The sequence below is a fragment of the Hypanus sabinus genome, chromosome 1 (assembly GCF_030144855.1).
Source record: "Hypanus sabinus isolate sHypSab1 chromosome 1, sHypSab1.hap1, whole genome shotgun sequence".
Taxonomy (NCBI): domain Eukaryota; kingdom Metazoa; phylum Chordata; class Chondrichthyes; order Myliobatiformes; family Dasyatidae; genus Hypanus; species Hypanus sabinus.
In genome coordinates this window covers 14,602,505-14,625,437 of record NC_082706.1, presented here as the reverse complement: position 1 = coordinate 14,625,437, position 22,933 = coordinate 14,602,505, and the positions used below count along the sequence as shown (strand labels likewise).

General features: G+C 44.5%; 1 protein-coding gene across 1 annotated transcript in view; it reads right to left on the bottom strand.

Moving 5' to 3' along the window:
- Window positions 1-6,209: 6,209 nt before the first annotated feature.
- The window catches only part of LOC132404703 (phosphatidylinositide phosphatase SAC2-like), a 58,222-nt gene continuing 41,498 nt past the window's right edge, over window positions 6,210-22,933 (bottom strand). The window contains exons 13-15 of the mRNA XM_059989487.1: window positions 19,226-19,354; window positions 15,110-15,227; window positions 6,210-6,735 (exon numbers count right to left, since the gene is read on the bottom strand). Coding sequence (XP_059845470.1) covers window positions 6,437-6,735; window positions 15,110-15,227; window positions 19,226-19,354 — 546 coding nt within the window. The 3' untranslated portion in view covers window positions 6,210-6,436. The remainder of the gene's footprint in view (window positions 6,736-15,109; window positions 15,228-19,225; window positions 19,355-22,933) is intronic.

The window sequence follows — 22,933 nt, the reverse complement described above, 5'->3', positions numbered from 1 at the left end:
ATGGTAGCTCTGCAGTTAGCACAGTGCATCTACAGCTCACAGCATTCTGGAGTTGGGAATTCAGTTCCAGCGTCCTCTGTAAGAAAGTTTGCACGTTCTTCCTATGAGTGCATGGGTTTCCTCCCACAGTCCAAAGACCTACCAGTTAGTAGGTCAACTGGTCATTGTAAATTGTCCTGTGATTAAGCTGGGGTGAAATAGGTGGGTTGCTGTGCAGCACGGCTTGAAGGGCCTATTCGGAGCTATGTCACTAAATAATAAAACAAATACTGCTATCAGCCCATACCAGGCCCCAGCCACCAAAAAGCTTTCCCCACTCATCTCCTTTAAATTGTCCCCCTCTCATTTTAAATGCCTGTCCTCTAGCTCATTCGTTTGATACATGCCCTGTCATGGGCTAGTAGTTGACATTTATGGGGAAAGCCATTCTGACTCTCCATTCCATGAGCCTGTAATTGGATTTGTTGGAACAGTGCGGAGGAACAGAGTGAGAAATGTCAGTGTGGGTGCGGAATGGAGAACAGAATTGACGGGCAAATTGAAGCTGAGGATCATCCTCATGAGGGTGAGGGCAGAGGCATCTGTCACAAGAGGCGGGGCATCCCGGTAGCCACCCATTTCAATTCCACTTCCCGTTCCCATTCTTGACATATCTGTCCATGGCCTCTGCTGCCAAGATGAGGTCAAACTCTGGTTGGAGGAGCAACATCACACACTCCATCTGGATTGCCTCCAATGATGGAATGAACATTGATTTCTCTGGCTGTTGGTATTTAAACCCTCTCCATTCTGGTTACCCTCTCACCCCTTTACTTCTCTTCACCTCCCTCTGGTTCCTCTCCTCCCTTTGTTCCCTATCAGATTCCTTCTTCTTCAGCCTTTACCTTTTCCACCTATCGCCTCCCAGCTTCTTACATCGTCTCCCCTCCCTCAGCCACCCAGCATTCTCCTCACCATGTTTCACATATCCGTTTGTAGTCCTCCCCCGCACCTTATTATTCTGACTTCTACCCTCCTCCTTTCCAGTACCAATGATGGGTTTCAACCCAAAACAATGAGTGTTTATTCCCCTCCATAGATGCTGCTTGATCTGCTGAGTTCCTTCATTAAATTGTGTGTGCTGCTGTCAACTAATCTGCACTTGGTTTCTCCAGTGAGTTGGAGACCAGTGAGAACTGAAAGCGACACATTAGATTTAAGGAATTATCAATTAGGTATTAGTTTGCCTGGAAGGAATGTTTACACCTCTGGATGGTGGAAAGCAGATAAAGGGCCAGGCATCGTATCTCCTGTATCGGCATGGGAAAGTGGAGGTGCAATATTTGCTCTTATTTATCTCTTCCATTTCCCCCATCCTGTCCCAAACACTCCTGCCAGGTAAAGCGCTTGTTCTCTGGTATGCCTTCCAGCTGAGGGTACTGCATGCAAGGCTCCCCACATGGCCTCCTCCATGCTAGAGTGATGGAGTGACCGTTTTGTTGAGCGATGCATTCAGTCTTCAATGATGACCTTGAGTTTCCGGTCACGTCTCCCTTCGTGTCTGCACTCTCTGTCTTCAACATCCAATGCTAAGCTCGAGGGTCACCACCTCTTTTTCTGACCAGACACATTGCACCCCTCAGGCCTCAACATTAAATTATACAATTTCAGATGATAAACCTTCCAGTTTCTGTCAAAGGAACCAGCTTTAGTACATAGTCATCAACCTGTAGTGTTGAGTCAATCTTCTCTCTCCATGGATGTTACCTGATGAGTTGGATCTTTCCAGCATTCTCTTTTGTGTTGGGTGTCCACAAGATCCGGGTTTCACCTCTCATGCTCCCAGTGTTACTTTACCTTATCTTCTATACTCAAAGTTCAAAGAAAACTTATTATCAAAGTACATATATGTCACCATATACAACCCTGAGATTCATTTTCTTGTGGGCATACTCAATAAATCCATAATACAGTAATAACCTCCTCTTAGAGGACCACAACCTTGTCATTGGGTTTAGAGGCTTGTGTACCTCAATGACCCACAGAGCTATGTTGAATGGAGTCAGGGCTTTGCAACTTTGGCTCTAGGTAGGGTCACCCATGCCAAACGGGTCAAAGGGTAGAAGACAGACCTCCAGGTTAGGGGGTTCAGCTCAAGGCTAACAACCCTGACCAGTAAAGCAAAATTGTTACGGAAACAGCAATGAGAAATCCTTCTACATCCAAGTGTGATGGTATTTCTGAGTCTCCACCCAGGACTTTCATGACTGACAGTAGTGAAAACTGAGAGGACGCTATTGACATGATGAGGGAAGGTGTGTTCATCACTAGAGATGGAGGACTTTCATTGCAGCCCTAAATGCCAGTGGCATTAAGACAGAAATTATATAATAACAACCACCAAAATAGAATCAATGAAAGACCCACACCAACTTGGGTGTTCAATCAGTGTGCAAAAGACAACAAACTACAAATACAAAAGAAATAATAATAATAATAATAAAAAAAGTATGCAATAAATATGGAGAACATGCGATGAAGAGTCCTTGGAAGCGAGTCCATTGGCTGTAAAAACATTTCAATGATGATGTGAAGTTGAGTGAAGTTATCATTCTATCCTCTATTTGAATGAACTAGAATATAACAGCAAGGATATAATGCCAAAGCTTTCTGAGGCTTTGGTCAAACTGGCACTTGGAGTGTTGGAAGCAATTCTGGGCCCCTTATGTAAGAAAGAAGGTGCTGGCATTGAAGAGGGTTCAGAGGAAGTGAGCGAGAATGATCCCAGGAATATATGAAGAGCATCTGATGGCTCTGGGCATGCACTCACTGGGGGGTTAGAAGAATGAGGGGATCTCGTTGAAACTTATTGAATATGGAAAGGAGTATATAGAGTGGATGTGGAGAGGATGATTCCTTTAGTGATGGCATTTGCGGCCAGCGGACAACGCCTCAGAATACAAGGACGCCCCTTTAGAACAGAGATGAGGAGGGATTTCTTTAACCGGAGCTTGGTGAATTTGTGGAATTCATTGCCGCAGATGGCTGTGGAGGCTAGGTCATTGGGTGTAATTAAAGAGGAGGTTGATAGGTTCTTGATTAGTAAGGATGTCAAAGGTTATGGGGAGAACACAGGAGAATGGGGTTGAGAGGGATAATATATCAATCATGATGGAATGGCAGAACAGACTCAATGGGCTGAATGGCCTAATTTTGCTCCTATGTCTTATGGTCTTAATTACAGTGTTGGCGCATGGCCAAGTGGTGAGGGCGTTCGTCTAGTGATCTGAAGGTCGTTAGTTTGAGCCTTGGCTGAGGCTGCATGTGTGTCCTTGAGCAAGGCACTTAACCACACATTGCTCTGCGACGACACCGGTGCCAAGCTGTATGGGTCCTAATGCCCTTCCCTTGGACAACATCGGTGGCGTGGAGAGGGGAGACTTGCAGCTTGGACAACTGCCGGTCTTCCATGAAAAAAACCTTGCCCAGGCTTGTGCCCTGGAAACTTTCCAAGGGTAAATCCATGGTCTATCAGGACTAACAGAGGCCTACACACTTAATTACACCTCCAACAATACCATCCATTTATCCTTGGTCTCCATCATATCACAGACATTGAATTGTTTCTTCTCCTTCTCCCTTTCTGTAATGTAAAATACTGACTGTTTTCTATTTTCTGCCTTCTGCAATTCTGAAGCATCTCCATCCTGAATCCTCAGTTCTGTTGCTCTCTCCACAGTTCTTGCCTTGACCTGTGAGAATCTTGTCGACGTGGCTGTTTCATGGACATCTCTAACTCTCCTAAAAACCAGGGGCCAAATCAATTGATTGGAGTTCAATACTTTTTTCTCTGAGATTTTAATGTACGCCATTCACTTACTCAAACTAAAACTGGAACTTTCCTTTATGGCCTATTAAAACAAAAACTTCAAGCCATTTTATAAATTTCTTTCCCCAGGTAGTTAATCTGATCAATCATTCTAGTTAGCCCCCTCCCTCTCCCCCACCTATATTTCTGCACTGCCCTGTATACACTTCAAACCACTTTCTACAATGTTTACATTGTAAATACATGCTTGCATTTATGTATTGTGGATATTTTATTTCATAAAATTATGCATAAATACCATCTTGTACTCACTTTATTTTTATATAATTCTATATTCTGTGTAATTGTTAAATGTGCTTTTTTGTTGCATATCATACCTTGACTAACACACCACAACAAATCCCTAATATAACAATTCTAGTTAGCCCCCTCCTCCCCAGTCTCCCTACCCATTACCTCAGGCACTGCACGGCACTGTAAAGACTTTCTGTAATGCAGCTTCCATTGTAAATATCTGCTGGTATTTATGCAGCTATGCAAATTTATTCCATATCCATGCTTCTGACTTTATTGTTGCATAATTCTTTAATTTTTTAACTTTTAATTTTAGAGATATGGAGAGGCTGGAAGGGCCTAATCTGCGCTGTATCTCGATAAATAAATAAATACATTCAGTCGAAAAAAAAATAATTTTAGAGATATGGCACATTAACAATTTGTTTCAGCCTAATGAGCGTCTGCTGCCCAACTGCACCCACGCGACCAATTAAGCTACTAACCCATACACCGTTGGAATGTGGGAGGAAACCTGAGCACCTGGAGTTAAGACAGGTGGTCACATGGAGAAAGCACAAATGGCTGAAGGCAGTGGTAGGAAATGAACCCAGGTCGCAGGCGCTGTAACAGTGTTGTGCTAACCACTACATCACCATTCTGCCCCTGATAATTGTACACAACTTTTTAATTCTATGTAATTGTTCAAAGTTGTTGCATGTCACGCCAGCACACCGCAGCAAATTCCTAATAGATGTAAATGTATATGATGAATAAAGTTGATCCTTCCTGCCAACGACATTTTATAACCCCTTCCCACAAAGTACATTTCAGTGACTTCTAGCCAGTTATCTTTGACTTTATCTCCTCTTCTGCACCTGGGTGATCAGTAGACTATATCCCAGGTTCCTGACACCGCTAAGGCATCACGGTGCACTCCTTTACCACCATGTCTGAAGTTGGGAAGAACTCAGTCTCAACGCAGCATGGTCTTGTTGCCTTTTACCCAACCCATGCTGTAATAATATTCACGGATAGAAGCACAAAGCCAACATTCCATCTCAATCAGGGGACTCATCTTTTCAATGTATTCTCGAGGATCAAGGATCACTAAATTCACCATATACATTTACATGTACTGGGGATTTTGGTTAATCAGGGCAGGTGCTTATTTGGGACAGCTCTGAACGAACAAAACCCAATTGAGAAAATCGCCAGGATTCCCTTTGCTTGTTTGGGACACCATGCTGCTTAACTGGGGCAGGAGACTGTTGCTGAATGGTCTTTTAACTAGGGTCAATTGTGTGCACTTGTGTGGTCATTAGATACTACACTGTGCTGAAAAGTGAATAGTTTTTAAATAGCATCATTTGTGTGTGATTGTGTTTTCTCCCTGACAGCCGGCAAGAAATAAGCAGGAAGGAAATTCAGAACTGTTTTACTCACTGCGATTTCAGGCTTGGAGGGCTGCAAACGGCTGTGAGTGAAAATGAAACAACTTCACCACTTCAACAAGTTAGGAATGACAAAGAATTTGAAGTTATCAACAATCATCTTGAAGGTTACAACAAAAATGAACATTTGGAGGATGCAATCATCAAAAGCATTGCTTGAAGGCGTGCCATTATCTGCACTAGATGTCTGCGCTGATTGTGTTCATTTACAGTCAATCAAAAGAACACAGCAGCGTACATGGGATGAATTCCTCTGCCAATAACTATTAGGAACTAATACACAGCTTTACAATACTGTAGTAGTATTGATCATGTTCTGATGTATTCTGTATTTTATTTAAATACATAATTTATTACTCAGTGAAATCTTTTTAACTATTTCCATGAAACTTACACTAACTGAGACAGCTGCTTAATTGGGCCAAAAATATCCCAACTAATCGGAATCCCCAGTATTAGGAACTTGCTGTGGTGTGTTGGTCAGGGTCTGGCATGCAACAAAAAACAACCGTTCAACAATACAACACAAACAAAATGTTGGAGGAACTCAGCAGGCCAGGCAGCATCTATGGAAAAGAAGCAACATCTGACATTTGGATCCTATTGAATATCGAAAGGCTTAGATACAGAGGACCTGGAGAATATGTTTCCTGTAGTTGGGGGGGGGGGGGGAATGGTGATCAAGGACCAGAGTGTACAGCCTCAGATTACAAGAATGTCCCTTCAGACCAGAGATGAGGAGGATTTTCTTTAGCCAATGGGTAAGGAACCCATGGAATTCATTCCCATGGAAGGCTGTGGATGCCAAGTCATGGGGTATATTGAAAGTAGAGTTTGATAGGTGTTTGATTAGTAAGGTGTCAAAGGTTACAGGAAGAATGGGGCTGGGAGGGATGATAAATCAGGCACAATAGAATGGCAGAGCAGACTTGATGGGACCTGAAGCACATAGTCCTACTGAACGATTGATCTTTCCGAACAAAGAAAGGCTGGTAGACCTTGAATTACAATCAATGAAGAGCCAGCCTCCCAAATGCTTCTCAGCAGCTGGTATCAGCAGGGAAGTACAGTAAAGGATCAAAGCTTCAATTTCCTGCTTCCGGCCTCTCCATTGTTCCTTGATGAGCAGAGCCTTTTCGGGCTCTTGGTTTCCAAGGAGTTTGTGAAAGCCTTTGGTCATCTGAAGCCCATGCATCATATCTGCGAGTAAACAAAAGACCTCCAGTTACTAGCATCGTGCCTGGTCTAGGATCTTGTCTGACCGCAAGACCCTGCAATGGATTGTGAGGACTGCGGAGACTGCTCTCCCCCACACCCGAGACATATAATAGAAACTCTGTGTTTGCAGAGCACTCAGCATTGTCAGAAACATCCCCCTCACCCCCATCGTCTCACTGATCTCTTACCATCACCCTGCAATACAGGAGTAAAGATTGTTAGGCAGGGTAACAGCCTCTGCCCCCGGGGCTGAGAGACTTCTGAACATCCTGCCATTCAGTGCTCTATTTATGACAGCACCAGTAGCAGAGTACAGTCTAACTATACGGTCGGCCCTCCGTGTCCGCGGGTTCTGCACCCGCAGATTCAGCCAACCGCGGATCAAAAATATTTGGAAAAAAATTCCATAAAGTTCCAAAAAGCAAAACTTGAATGTGCCGCCCACCAAGCACTACGCGGAATCCACGCGGATGAAGTGATGTGTAAGCGTAACCTGCTGTAGCCTCCCGCCATTTCACTGATCCTCAGTCTCTTTCCCACTTGTTGTTTGAGCATTGTTCGCTTCGCGACTTGTGAGCAAGAGGAAGGAGTTTAAGGCTAGTAAGGGATGGCTGACTGGCTACGTAAAGTGCTACAGCCTTAAGAACTTAAAGATCACGGGAGAATCGGCATCGGCTCTCCCAGAAGAGCTACGATGGTTGCATTTACACTGAACATGTACAAACTTTCTTTTTCTTGTCATTATTCCCTAAACAATACAGTATAACAACTTCTTACATATCATTTACATTGTACTTGGTATTATAGTAATCTAGAAATGATTTAAAGTATACGGGAAGATGTGCGTAGGTTATATGCAAATACTGTGCCATTTTATATAAGGGATTTGAGTATATGTGGGGGGTCCTGGATCCAATCCCCTGCGGATACTGAGGGATGACTGTATGTCCTATTTACACATTACGTCAACTTGCACATCTACACTATGGTGTGTATGGGATGTCCAGGGAAGGGTAGCACCTCTGGTCCATTCCAGGGCCGCTCACTCACCTTTGGTCCCCAGTGGACACCCAGCTCTCACCCATGGCTCGAAGTTGCTGTTCACACATGATAGTGGCTACACTCCGGTACACTGCTTCGACAGGCGGGATAAAGCAGGTGAGAGTAGCCGGGCAGGCCTCGTACTCCAGTGAGTTAGCGACATGTCTGTCCTAGCTTGTGAAGTCAGATCTGGCGGACTGGGCAGATGAGATCTACAGAGGGCTCCAATGGTCCGGAAGGTGGTACTGCAGTGCTCTGTGCAGAGCGAAGGGCATGACAAGGCACTGAAGATGTCATGGTCATCCACTGCAGCCAAGGAAGACCCCAGTTTGTGATGTTTGTTCATACCACTGGACCAGGACTTCTGAGGTCGAGAGAGTGGATCTATGCCAGTGTAACCAGAGAGCCGTGCCTGCCACGTGGCAGCACTGCCCTCACCTGGTTGGAGGTCACACCGCCTGCCAGTCAACATTTCACCCCTCCCAACCAATCAATGCACACTTAACCATTGGCCACTTTAATTGGATTAACCCATCTAGCACTAAGCGGTTGGCCCCCTGGTGAATCACCTGGGCTGGACCCCCCCAGCCCTCTAACCTATAAAGGATGCTACATGGGCTTGGCTCGCTCTCTTTTTTGCTATCCTCGAGGGACCACCCTGCTTCACTCCAGGCTGAAGACTGCAGAACAGCACTGGAGATATGTGGTAGGGTGTGCATTGAATAGGGTCGTGGGAGCATTTATTGTTGTCCCTGTAGCAGAGAGCCGTGCCTGCCCATAGTCAAGGGTTGGCGGGTATCGTAGTTACTTTTCCCTTGCTTGTATGTGTACCTGTACTGTCCCCACACCGTTTTCCCGTGTATTGTACTGCCAACCCAAACTTTCCTACATTCGTCCCTTCTAAGCACGTTTGTGTGAATATTGTAGCCGCTTGTGTTGTTCCCAAGCTCTTCTCCCCTTGTAAATAAACTCCTGATTATTAAAACTGTGTGTCCAGAGCCCTTGCCTTTGAGACCCAAAGAATCAGTCTCACTTCCATCACAATAGCCAGTGCAATGGTTTTTCTACTTTAAAAACTCTCCCATACCGATCTTCTGTCATCATTGGACACGACAGACAACCGCTACATCCACAGTGTACTTTTTCCATCTGTTAATATTACTGTATGTGATATATGTACCGTGTTTTGTACCTTAGTCCCAGAGGAACACTGTTTCATTTAGCTCTATACATGTGTATGGTTGAATGACAATAAATTTGAACTTGAACTTGATATTGGACAGGCAGGTACTTATTAAGGACTAGAGTCATTCATAATGTTTAAAAAAAAGTCATCTGGATGGTCCTTACTGGTACACAATCAGATAGGTCAAGCGAGCAAGGGCCTTCCTCTTTGGAGTGAATGAGAATGAAAGATAACTTAATAGAGGTGTAGAAGATGACAAGGTGGGTTTCAGGGTGGAAATACATCTCTACCAAAGGAGATGTAAGGTGCTCCTTCCCTCTGCAGACCTGCCGGTCACTCTCGGGCAAGGTGTAGCAGACACCTTGGGGTCACGTGAGCCACGGGAGCAGGTGGTGGATGGTCGTATGAGCAGCTGGTTACGTGACCACTGACATCAGGCAGACAATCTCTGAAGTGGATTAAGAATGGCTGGGGTTACCCGTCTTGTAAAGACACTGCCCAGAAGGTGGCAATGGCAAACCACTTCAAAGACATATTTTCTAAGAACGATCACAGCCAGACATGACACAGCACGTAATGATGACAAGATGATAAGCAAGCCACATGAGTGGACAGCCAAAGGTTTTTCCCAGATAGAAGTGGATATTACAAGGGGGAAATTTTTAAGTTGATTGGAGGATAGTGGGAATCTCAGAGGTAAGTTCTTTACACAGAGAGTGGTTCATTCCTTATGTGTCATGTTATATATCGTGAGCGATCATATCTTTCCCTTACTGTGATTATTCTTCGCAAATCTTTCTTCAGAAATGGTTTGCCATTGCCTTCTTTTGGGTAGTGTTCGCACCATTGAGTCATAGAGTACAGAAACAGGCCCTTCGGCCCACCAAACCCATGCTGACCTCTTGGCATTAAAGCTACCCCATTCTACTTGATTCTCCCTTCACCTCCCTCAACTTTTCACAGATTTCACCACCCATCCACATAATGGGGCAATTTACAGTGCCCAGCTAATTTGGTAGCCCACGTCTTTGGAATGTGGGAGGAAACCGGAGCACCCGGAAGAAACCTGAGCAGTCAAAGGGAGATCGTGCAAACTCCACACAGGCAGCACCAGAGATTACAGGGGGGGGGGGAGAGGAGCAGGTGTGGGCCACTAGTCCCCTCAATCCTGTCCAGTCATTCAGTATGATCAGTGCTGATTTACACTGTCCTCAACTCCTCTTTCAAATATTTATCAGAATCAGAATCAAGTTTAATAACACCAGCATGTGTCATGAAGTTTGTTAACTTTATGGCAGAAGTACAATGCAATATATAGTAATAGAAGAAAAATTGTGAATTACAGTAAGTATATATATATTAAATAGGTAAATTAAGTAAGTAATGCAAAAACTAGAAGCAAAAAAGCAGTGAGGTAGTGTCCATTCAGAAATTAGATGGCAGAGGGCAAGAAGCTGTTCCTGAATTGCTGAGTGTGTGCTTTTAGGCTTCTTTACCTCCTTCCTCGTGGTAGCAAGGAGAAGAGGGCTTGACCTGGGAGATGGGGATCCTTAATGAAGGACGCTGCCTTTTTGAGGCATTGCTCCTTGACGATATCCTGGATGCTACAGAGGCCGGTGGCCATGATGGAGCTGACTAAGTTCACAACTCTCTGCTGCTTACCTCAATCCTGTGCAGTAGTTCCCCCCCCCCCACCCCCACCCCCTATACAAGACAGCGATGCAGCAAGTTCAAATGCTCTCCGCGGTACATCTGTAGAAATTTGACATACCAAATCTTCCCAAACTCTTAATGAAATAAAGCCGCTGTCATGCCTGTGAAGTCAGATCTGGCGGACTGGGCAGATAAGCAGATATGTTGGCCGAGGTCTGATCTTCAGCAATACTGACACCCAGCAACTTGAAATTGCTCACTCTTTCCACTTCTGATCCTTCTGAGAGGACTGGTGTGTGTTTCCTCTTATTTCCCTTTCCACAAGTATGTGACGAGCAAGAGGATAAGACGTGAGAGAATAGGATGAATCAAGCGTGACAGTGGGAAAGTGTGTATGGAACCACAGTAGATAGCAGAGGTATTTAATGAATAATTTACTTCAGTACTCACTATGGAAAAGGATCTTGGCAATTGTAAGGATGACTTGCAATGGCTGAGAAGCCTGAACATATAGACATTAAGAAAGAGGATGTGCTGGAGCTTTTGGAAAGCATCAAGTTGGATACGTCTCTGGGACCGGACAAGATATACCCCAGGCTACTGTGGGAATTGAGGGAGGAGATTGCTGAGCCTCTGGCAATGATCTTTGCATCATCAATGGGGACGGGGGAGGTTCCAGAAGATTGGAGGGTTGCAGATGTTGTTCCCTTATTCAAGAAAGGGAGTAGAGATAGCCCAGGAAATTACAGACCAGCGAGTCTTACTTCAGTGGTTGGTAAGTTGATGGAAAAGATCCTGAGAGGCAGGATTTATGAACATTTGGAGAGGCAAAACACAACTAGAAATAGTTAGCATGGCTTTGTCAAAGGCAGGTCATGCCTTACGAGCCTGACTGAATATTTTGAGGATGTGACTCAACACATTGATGAAGGTACAGCAGTAGATATAGTGTATATGGATTTCAGCAAGGCTTTTAATAAGGTACCCCATGCAAGGCTTATTGAGAAAGTAAGGAGGCATGGGATCCAAGGGGACCTTGCTTTGTGGATTCAGAATTGGCTTGCCCACAAAAGGCAAAGAGTGATTGTAGACGGGTCATATTCTGCATGGAGGTCAGTCACCAGTGGTGTGCCTCAGGGATCTGTTGTGGGACTCCTACTCTTCATGATTTTTATAAATGACCTGGGTGAGGAAGTGGAGGGATGGATTCGTAAATTTGCTGATGGCACAAAGGTTGGGGTGTTGTGGATAGTGTGGAGGGCTGGCTGAGATGTGGCAGATGAAGTTCAACCCAGATAAGTGTGAGGTGCGTCATTTTGGTAGCTCAAATATGATGACAGAATATAGTATTAATGGTAAGACTCTTGGCAGTGTGGAGAATCAGAGGGATCTTGGGGTCTGAGTCCATAGGACGCTCAAAGCAGCTGTGCAAGTTGACTTCGTGGTTAAGGCATACGGTGCAATGGCCTGAGTTTAAGAGCCGAGGGGTAATGTTGCAGCTATATAGTACCCTGGTCAGACCCCACTTGGAGTACTGTGCTCAGTTCAGGTCGCCTCACTACAGGAAGGATGTGGAAGCCATAGAAAGGGTGCAGAGGAGATCTACAAGGATGTTGCCTGGATTGGGGAGCATGCCTTATTGAGAATAGAGTGACAGAGGATGAGAGGTGATCTGATAGAGGTGTATAAGATGATAAGAGGCATTGATCGTGTGGATAGTCAAAGGCTTTTTCCCAGGGCTGAAATGGCTAACACAAGAGGACACAGTTTTAAGGTGCTTGGAAGAAGGTACAGAGGAGATGTCAGCGGTAAGTTTTTTACGCAGAGAGTGGTGAGTGCATGGAATGGGCTGCTGGCAATGGTGGTGGAGGCCGATATGATAGGGTCTTTTAGGAGACTCTTGGATAGGTACATGGAGCTTAGAAAAATAGAGGGCTCTGGGTAACCCTAGGTAATTTCTACAGTAAGTACATGTTCAGCACAGCATTGTGGGCTGAAGGGCGTGCATTGTGCTGTAGATTTTCTATGCTCTATGAAATCCACAATCAAGTCTTTGGTCTTGCTGACACTGAGTGCAAGATAGTTGCTACGACACCATTCAACTAGATGGTATATCTCGCTCCTGTGCGCCCTCTCGTCACCATCTAAGATTCTGCCAACAGTGGTCGTGTCATGAAATATTTATCTACTTTCACCTTAAGTACCTGTGGTGATGGCACAGTAGCGTAGCTTTACGCTACCAGTAACCTGGTCCAGAGACCAGGATCAATTCCACTGCTGTCAGTATGGAGTTCATACACCCTCCCTGTGACCGTGTGGGGTTCCTCTGGGTGCTCTGGTTTCCATCCACATTCCAAACACGTACAGGTTAGGGTTAGTGGGTTGTGGGTACTGGAAATGTGAGCTAACCAGAGCACAAACCTCCAACTGTTTTGGTCATTGATGCAAACGACACATTTTACTGCATGTTCCGATACACGTGCCAAATAAAGCCAGATTTATCTTTAATGATCTATCTTCCACAACTCTTTGAGGTAGAGAGTTCCAGAGACTCACCACTCTGTAAAAAAGAGACTTCTATGCACTGGCTATCTTCCCTCTATACCACTTACACTTTCCAGCCCTGCCTCACATCCTTAAACCATCAACCTCCCCTCTACACTTTCAGTCCCGACGCAGAGCTTCAGCCTAAAATGTTGGCCATACCTTTGCCCTCACAGAAGCTGACTGACCCACTGAGTTTCTCCAGCAGTTTTTTTCCTTGCTAACTCCACCATGGACAGTCCCAAGCCTGGCTGTGAAAGGAGGGTTGAGCACGTGGCTAGAACCCAATTCCGTACAAACCCAGCACTGCAGAAATGCCAACAGAAGCTCTAAAGACCCCCAAGTTGGGATAGACAAAGAAGATGGTCTACACCTGGAAACAATGTGAAAGACTGGCCCAAGGCAGAGGACTCCGGTGAGCGCCTTTGAGGAGTCTACGCTCCAGTAGGGGTGTGGGGCTTAAACTAAGTTGTTTATTGATTCAGTTTCCAGCATCTGCAGCCTCTTGTGTCTCCATCTATTTCCATAATCACTGTTCCCTCTGAGTCGTGCAGCCGCATGGTAACTGAAATACTCCCGCGCACATAGCCTTTGTTGCTGCACAGCAGGGATTTTTTAATGTAGTATTTTATTAAAATGCCACGCAACGGTCGTGTAAAGATTCTCCGCTCAGAGCAACGGCTAGTCTGCGCAATTGTAAAAACAAATGAGAGGGAATTTTGTCCATAATCCACAATGTCTGGGGCACTTTCTGTGCTCCAGACTTCTCTCTCAATATCACAAAAACAAAAGAGCTGGATGTGGACTACAGGAGCAATGGGGCGGGATCACCCGTATTGACATCAATGGATCTGGGGCTGAGAGGGTGAACAGCTTCAAGTTCCTCCGTATACCCACCACCGAGGATCTCACTTGGTCTGTCCGTACCGGCTGTGTGAAAAAAGCACAAGAAGCCTCTTTCACCTCAGGTGGTTGAAGTTTGGCATAAGTCCCCAAATGCTAAAGTCTTTCTACAGGAGCAGAACTGAGAGTATCCTGACTGGCCACCAGGCCATCAGACTGATCAATTCACTCTGACACAATTGCATTTCTAAGCTACATTGAACGTTCTGTTTATCTTACTGTACATACTAACTATTATGAATTAATACTCACCCCTCATACAAACACTTCTCCCTGCTGCCGTCTGGGAAAAGGCTCCAAAGCATTCACTACCAGACTATAACAGTTTCTTCCCCCAAGCTATCAGACTCCTCAATACCCAGAGCCTGGACTAACACCTTACTGCCCTATTGTCTTGTTTACTATTTATTGTAATGCCTGCACTGTTTTGTGCACCTTATACAGTCCTGGGTAGGTCTGTAATCTAGAGTAATTTTTTTTCTGTGTTGTTTTTTTATGTAGTTCAGTCTAGTTTTTGTACTGTGTCATGTAACACCATGGTCCTGAAAAAACATTGTCTCATTTTTACTAAGTACTGTACCAGCAGTTATGGTCGACATGACAGTCAAAGTGACTTGATTTGACTTACTATAATTTGCACATTCAGACGGAGATGTAACGTAAATATTTTCACTCGTCACACATGTGAAAGATGTAAGAAAGTCAGTTCAATTCAATTCAAATAGAGCTGTGGGACCGCCTATACCTTCCACAGGGAATAGGCAGCCTCCTCTGAAGGATGGCATCCCAGCAAGGCAGCCCTCCCTCAGCACACACTGAAGGACTCAAGTCTCCCAAGTGGGACTTGAACTCACGGTCCTCTGAATTGGAGGGGAGACCTGGACACAGGCAGTGAAACAGGGTGTGCTGGGGGAGAACAAGGGTCAGTATCATGCAGAGTTCCCAATGTTCAGTGGGGGAGGGGGCTGTCAAGGGGAGTCATCCCATCAAAGCCATTGGACAGAAGAAGCTTTGGACACACATACTTACCGATTATGGCCTGTCTGTATGCGTGTCTGAAGTGACAGAGGTAATATCTGTTGGCGGAACGATAGCCATCTTTCATCACTCCAGAAAGCCTTCTCTCTCCAGTCCGAGTGAAGTCACTCTAACAACACAATTAACAAATGTCGGCTGAATAAAATTATGTTTTTGTAACTTATAACATAAAAAAACAAAGAATCAGTGGGCACCTTGGCCTCTCATATTTGCTCCACAAGGTAGTCTTTGACCCCTGTGCCACTGACCCCAAACCCCTTATAAGAAAATAAGAAATTGAAGTAGGAGGAGTAGGCCATCTGGCCCATCGAGACTGCTCTGCCATTCAATAAGATCTGACCATGGAGTCATTGCCACCTAACTGTCTTTTCCCCATAGCACTTAATTCCCCTATTATGCAAAAATATATCCAACCTTATCTTAAATATTGCTACTGAGGTACCTCCACTGCTCCATTGGGCAGAGAATTCCACAGATTCACCACTCTTTGGGAAAAGCAATTCTTCCTCATTTCCCTCCTAGATTTACTCCCCCAAATCTTGAGGTTGTGCCCCCTTGTTCTGGTGTCATCCACCAGTGGAATCCCTCTAGAAATGAAGGCCAACGTACCACTTGCTTTCTTGATAGTCTGCTGCACCTGCAAACCAACCTTTAGCGATTCATAATTTTGTGATTCCTTTAACATTCGAAACACCAAATGTTGGGCACAGCATTTTCCATGCACTTTGAAACAGAGCAAATTGGTCATCTACATCCTCCTCAGAGAGTTGGCAGGCCCTCAGAGTAGCATCTTACCGGCAGGAGGACAGCACACCCTCAGTACGCCACTGGAGTGTTAGAACAGGCAGGAGAAGAGGCTTAATCACAGCCAGTGGCAAGAGTTACAGGGCAATAGAGGAGTGGTGCAGTTAAAACAGAAAGCAAAAGATATTGGACTGCAACTGTTACATTTGAAGGCACGTAGCATAAGGAATAAAATGGACGATCTTGAAATTCAGCTACAGATTGGCAAATATAACGTTGCGTCCATCTCTGAAACTTGGCTAAAGGATGGCTGCCATTGGGTGCTGAACGTCCAAGGATATACAGTGTATCAGAAAGATAGGTTAGTTGGCCGAGGGGGTGGTATGGCTCTGTATATAAGAAATAATATTAAATCATTAGAAAGAGATTACATAGGATTGGAAAGGATAGAGACTCTATGGGTTGAGTTAAGAAATTTCAAGGGTAAAAGGACCACTAATGGCAGTTGTATTCAGGCCTCCAAACAGCAGCCGGGATGTGAATTACAAATTACAACAGGAGATAGAAAAGGCGTGTCAGAAAGGCAATGTCATGATAATTGTTGGGGACTTTAACATGAAAGAGGATTGGGAAAACCAGGCGAGCAATGGACCTCAAGAGACAGAATTTGTAGAATGTCTAAGGGATGTTCTTTTAGAATAGCTTGTTATTGTTGCTAGGGGATCAGCTGTGCTGGATTGGGTGTTGTGCAATGATTCAGAGGTGATAAGAGAGCTTATGTTTAAGGAAACCTTAGGGAATAGTGATCACAATATGTTCGTGTTCACTTTGAAATCTGAGAAGGAAAAACTAAATTCCAATGTGTCGGTGTTTCAGTAGAATAAAGGAAATTACAATGGCATGAGAGGGGAATTGGCTGAAGTTGACTGGAAAGGAACATTTGCAGGAAGGACAGCAGAGCAGCAATGGCTGGAGTTTCTAGAAAAAATGAGGGAAGTGCAAGACAGATATATTCCAAATAAGAAATTTTCAAAGGGAAGGAGGACACTACCATGGCTGACAAGTGAAGTCAGAGCCAAAGTAAAAGCAAAAGCAAAAGAGAGGGCAAACAAGGAAGCCAGAGATTGGGGAGCTTTTAAAAACTTGCATAAGGAAACTAAGAAAATCATTAGGAAGGAAAAGATGAATTATGAAAGGAAGCTGGTGACTAATATCAAAAAAGGTACTAAAAGCTTTTTTTTTGTAAAAGAGAGTTGAGGGTAGATATAGGACCAATACAAAATGACGCTAGAGATATTGTAATGAGAGATGCAGAGATGGCAGAGGAACTGAATGCATATTTTGCATCAGTCTTCACTGTAGAAAACATCTGCAGTATACCGGTCATTCAAGGGTGTCAGGGAAGTGAAATCTGTGCAGTAAAAATTATGACTGAGAAGGTGTTCAGGAGGCTCAATGGTCTGAGGGTGGATAAATCTCTTGGACCTGATGGAATGCACCCTCCGGTTCTGAAGGAAGTAGCTGGAGAGATTGCTGAGGCATTAACCATGATTTTCAAGAATTGATAGATTCTGGCATTGTACCAGATGACTGGAAAATTGCAAATGTTGCTCTGCTATTTAAGAAAGCTGGGAGGCAGCAGGAAGGAAACTATAGACCTGTTACCCTGACATCAGTGGTTGGGAAGTTGATGGAATCGATTGTTAGGGATGAGATTATGGAGTACCTGGAGGCACATGACAAGACTGGCCAAAGCCAGTATGGCTTCCTGAAAGGAAAATCCTACCTGACTAATCCACTGCAATTCTTTGAGGAAATTACAAGCAGGGTAGACAAAAGAGATACAGTAGACGTGGTGTACTTAGATTTTTAGAAGGCCTTTGACAAGGTGCTGCAAATGAGGCTGCTTAGCAAGTTAAGATCCCATGGAATTACAGGGGAGTTACTAGCATGGGTGGAGCATTGGCTGATCGGCAGAAAACAGAGTGGGAATAAAGGGATCCTATTCTGGCTGGCTGCCAGTTACCAGTGGAGTTCCACAGGGGTCGGTGTTGGGACCGCTGCTTTTTACGATGTATGTCAATGATTTGGGCTACAGTATTAATGGATTTATGGCTAAATCTGATGATGATACAAATATAGGTGGAGGAAAGGGTTGTGTTGAGGAAACAGAGAGCCTGCAGAGAGACTTAGATAGTTTAGGGAAATAGGCAAAGAAGTGGCAAATGAAATACAATTTTGGAAAGAGTGTTGTCATACACATTGGTGGAAGAAATAAATAGGCAGACTATTATTTAGATGGTGAGAGAATTCAAAATGCAGAGATTCAATGGGACTTGGGGGTCCTTGTGCAAGGTAACCTAAAGGTTAACCTCCAGGTTGAGTCAATTTTGAGAAGACAAATGCAATGTTGGCATTCATTTCTAGAGGAATAGAATATAACAGTAGGGATGTGATGTTGAGGCTCCAAAAGGCACTTGTGGGATCACACTTGGAGTATTGTGTGCAGTTTTGGGCTCCTTATTTTAGAGAGGATATACTGATGTTGGAGAGGGTTCAGAGAAGATTCACGAGAATGATTCCAGGAATGAAAGGGTTACTGTATGGGGTATGTCTGACAGCTCTTGGGCTGTATTCCCTGGAGTTCAGGAGAATGAGGGGGGTTCTCATAGAAACATTCTGAATGGTAAAAGGCCTAAGCAGATTAGATATGGCAAAGTTATTTTCCATGGTAGGGGATTCTAGGACAAGAGGCCACGACTTCAGGATTGCAGGATTTTCATTTAGAACTGAGATGCAGAGAAATTGCTTTAGGCAGAGGGTGGTAAATCTGTGGAATTTGTTGCCACGAGTGGCCGTGGAGGCCAAGTCATTGGGTGTATTTAAGGCAGAGACAGAAAGGTTCCTGATTAGCCAGGGCATCAAAGGTTATGGGGCGAAGGAAGATTGGAAAAATTGGATCAGCCCATGATTGAATGGTGGAGCAGACTCGATGGGCTGAATGGGCTACTTCTGCTCCTATATCTTATGGTCTAACTTAAGTCATGAAGTATGTTGTTTTGATGCAACAGGACAGTGCAAGACATTACAACTATAAATTACATCAAGTAAATAATTAATAGCGAGGCAGTGTTTGCGAGTTCATAGACATTCCGATATCTGATGGCGGAGGGGAAAATATTGGTAGACCAAGCTGCTGGTCTTCCCTCTCATTGCAAGGGCGACCTCTCTCTCCCTCAATGGAGTGTCTGTCTGAGATACCGAAGTGTTGGGTTATGGACTGTAGCTTTTGGTGGACTCCAGATCAAGGTCTCTTTGGTGGGCTTTGCTATTGCTTGCATGGTGGAGGTGTGCAGGTCCTACCTTCATGGCAGCTGTGCCCGCATACTGCCTGCTGATGGCATCGCCGTTGTTTGCCCACATGATCTGGAATATTCTTTGAATGCTGGAGGGGAGACTGTGTTGTTGTGCAAGTATCTTCAGCACTTTCAGCTGAAAGAGAAGTCCGGGAAAACGGAACTGGATTATGAAACTGCGAGGATCCAAACAGAACTAAAGACTTATTGCAGAAATTAACCAGCAAAACTAACAAGAGCTCAGGCAGACTGTACAGAACCTTGATGAAAAGAAATCACTCAGAATACACAGAAGAACCTGGTCTGAGTTTCACCGGATAAGGGACCACAACGACATAACAAAGAGACTTCGGCATGCCCCCCTGAAATACATCCTGGAGCACGTAGGAATTCCAGAGCAATCAGACAACATAGGTGTCCAGGTAAAGCAATAACCCCCAAAGCTATCAACTACGTCATTGAAAATACTGTACTAATTACATTATCGCAAATTGAATAAAAGTGATAAATATAAAGAAAGCTTAACAATCCCCGTGATCCCATATGAGACTTGCAACACAAAGTGAAAACCAGAGCTAGTCCAAAGACAAACAATTACACATACTTGGTAAACAATCCTAGGACACTACAAGGCGATACGTCCACATACTAACTGACCTAAACAAAATCCCTTCTTTTTTGAAGACAACCCTGGTTGTTTCATGAGGATTATGTACAACTCATCGTCGACCCAGTGGGAGACATGGCACTGAGGACTGACAAGCCCCAAGCTCAGTTCCATCCCTAGACTGACCGCTTTGCAGCACTAAGAATTAATTTAGTGGCTTCTAATCTTTCAGGGAAAGCTCGTTTGGTTGAGTGGAATGGAAGCCCGATCTTGGTCGCCTCCGTCTGTAGTTCTGCGGAATTCCTGGTATAGGCTATTGGGGAAGATAATATGGGGACCAACTCCAGTAGGCCCAGAACAGTCAATATTCAATCATAGAGTCACAGAGCTGACCATTGACTAACCCATCCTTACTTAGCCCAGCAACACACACACAAAGTGCTGGAGGAACTCAGCGATCAGGCAGCATCTATGGAAAAGAATAAACATTCAAGTTGAAACTGGAAAGGAAGGGGGAAGAGGCCAGACTAAGAATGTGTGTGTGGCAGTTGAAGTACAAGCAAGTGGGTGATTGGGGGAAGGTGGAGTGGGTGGGGGAGAGGGGGAGAAGTAAGTAGTTGGGTGGTTCTAGGTCAAAGAGGAAAAGGGAATCTGATAGGAGAGGACAGTAGATCATGGAAAAAGGGAAGGGGATTGTGGTAAACTATGTGGATACCTGTCTGGACGCGCCCCTCTGCTGACTACTCCTGTGGCTCCTCCCTCAGTCTCCAAGATGTCGTGGTCACATTTGCAGCTAATAAATGCCTATCTTTTGCCTCCCGTCTCCGAGAGGTATCAGGGATGCACCAGAGGGAGGTGATAGGTAGGTGAGAAGGGAACCAGAAAGGCGAATGGAAAAAGAGCAAAGGTGGAGGTGGAGAAAGTTAAAAGAAATCGGTGTTCATAGCATCAGGTTGGAGGCTACCCAGACGGATTACGAGGTGCTGCTCTTCCAATCTGACTGTAGCTTCATGTGGCACCGAACAGAACAGAAACAGGAATCAGAATTAAAATGGGCGAACATTGGGAAGACCCGCCTTTCGTGGCAGACAGAGCGGAAGTGTTCCAGTTACAAACTTTTCCCAGCTATACAGTTTTATGTCTGACCTACCATGTGGTGATGGTTCAGGCGCATACTAACTATGACAATACCTGTCCCCACTACCTTCTCAGGCAATGCGCTCCAGTATACAATCAGCCCAGGGTGAAGGTGTGCTGCCAGGGGTGATGGCTATAGGAAAGTCCAGGGTAATGGCAGAGAGAGAGGGCGAAAGGAGGACTTCAGAAAGGCATGTGCATATGCAGGGGATGGGGATGGGGGAGGGAATTATGGTCCCTGTACAGGTAGTAGAGATTAGTTTAACACATACAAGATACTGGAGGAACTCAGGGAAATGAACAGTCCTGAAGAAGGGTCTCGGCCCGAAACGTCAACTATCTGTTCATTAACATGGATGCTGTCTGACCTGCTGAGTTCCTCCAGCTTTTTGTGTGTGTCACTTTGGATTTCCAGCATCTGCAGACTTTCTCATGTTTATAAAATGAACTGTTGTTGTTTCAGGCCAAGACTAGAAAGGACTCTATTTTGTCAACAAAATAGAGAGAGTACAGAGAAGATTTGCTAGAACGTTACCTTGGTTTCAGCACCTAAGTTACAGGGAAAGGTTGAACAAGTTAGGTCTTTATTCTTTGGAGTGTAGAAGGTTGAGGGGGGACTTGATAGAGGTATTTAAAATTATGAGGGGGATAGATAGAGTTGACGTGGATAGGCTTTTTCCATTGAGAGTAGGGGAGATTCAAACAAGAGGACATGAGTTGAGACTTATGGGAAAGTTTAAGGGTAATACGAGGGGGAATTTATTTACTCAGAGAGTGGTAGCTGTGTGGAACGAGCTTCCAGTAGAACTGGTAGAGGCAGGTTTGGTATTGTCATTTAAAGTAAAATTGGATAGGTATATGGACAGGAAAGTAATGGAGGGTTATGGGCTGAGTGCGGGTCGGTGGGACTAGGTGAGAGTAAGCGTTCGGCTCGGACTAGAAGGGCCAAGATGGCCTGTTTCCACGCTGTAATTGTTATATGGTCATATGACTAGAAAGGAAGGAGGCCAAAGCCAGAAAGACACAGTGGTGGGAGAGGAAGGACGCAGGGGATGCACTTAAGTGGCCTAATTAGTTCAGTTCAAGATTGGGAGCCAGAGGGCCTGTTCCTGCCCTGTATTGTTGTTCTAAGATGTGCTCGGAACTCTTTGTGATGGCAGGGGTTTCCTTCTCAAGCTCCAATTTCCTCTCCCATCCTAATAGGGTTCTTCTGGTAGTCAGGAATGATAAGCAGTCCTAATTCCAAGATTCCAGTTTATTTCAGAGTAGAAACAAACATACAAATCAGAATCAGAATCAGACTTTAATCGCCAACTACCTGTACACATACAAGGAATTTACTTCCGGCAGATGTTGTCTCTCTGCTCATAACAATAATAATGATAAATATAAATGAAAATGTAGATTATACATACAAGTAGTGCAATCCAAGTAATAGTTAGCCGACAGTTGAGCAATACTGAGCAAACTAAATAAAGAGCTGAGAAATGATGTTAAGAGGTGCATGGAAAACAAAGGATTAAAAAGAAGCCAAGAAGCTGACCTGACACCTCTAAAAAATCCTCACTTTTATAGATAAGAAATTCCTCAGATAGGAATAAGTTAGCTGTTAGACTACTTAATTAAAACAATTACATCATGTGGGTAATGTGATAATACTTAGCCAATGAAAAGCGAGAAAGGTGATAACCAAGCAACATGCAACAGTCACCACACAGGGCCGAGACCCTTCACCAGACCTGATGAAGGGTCTCGGCCTGAAATGTCGACTGTTTACTCTTTCCCATAGATGCTGCCCGGCCTGCTGAGTCCCTCCAGCATTTTGTGCCTGTTGCTTGGATTTCCAGCATCTGCAGAATTGCTTTTGTTTGTGAAAAGGTGATAAACTGTTAATTTAGTTGCTATATCGCTTTCCGCCAGTGAGTGTGAAAAATACATGTTTGTTAAAAGGTACAAACCGTATAAAAAGTA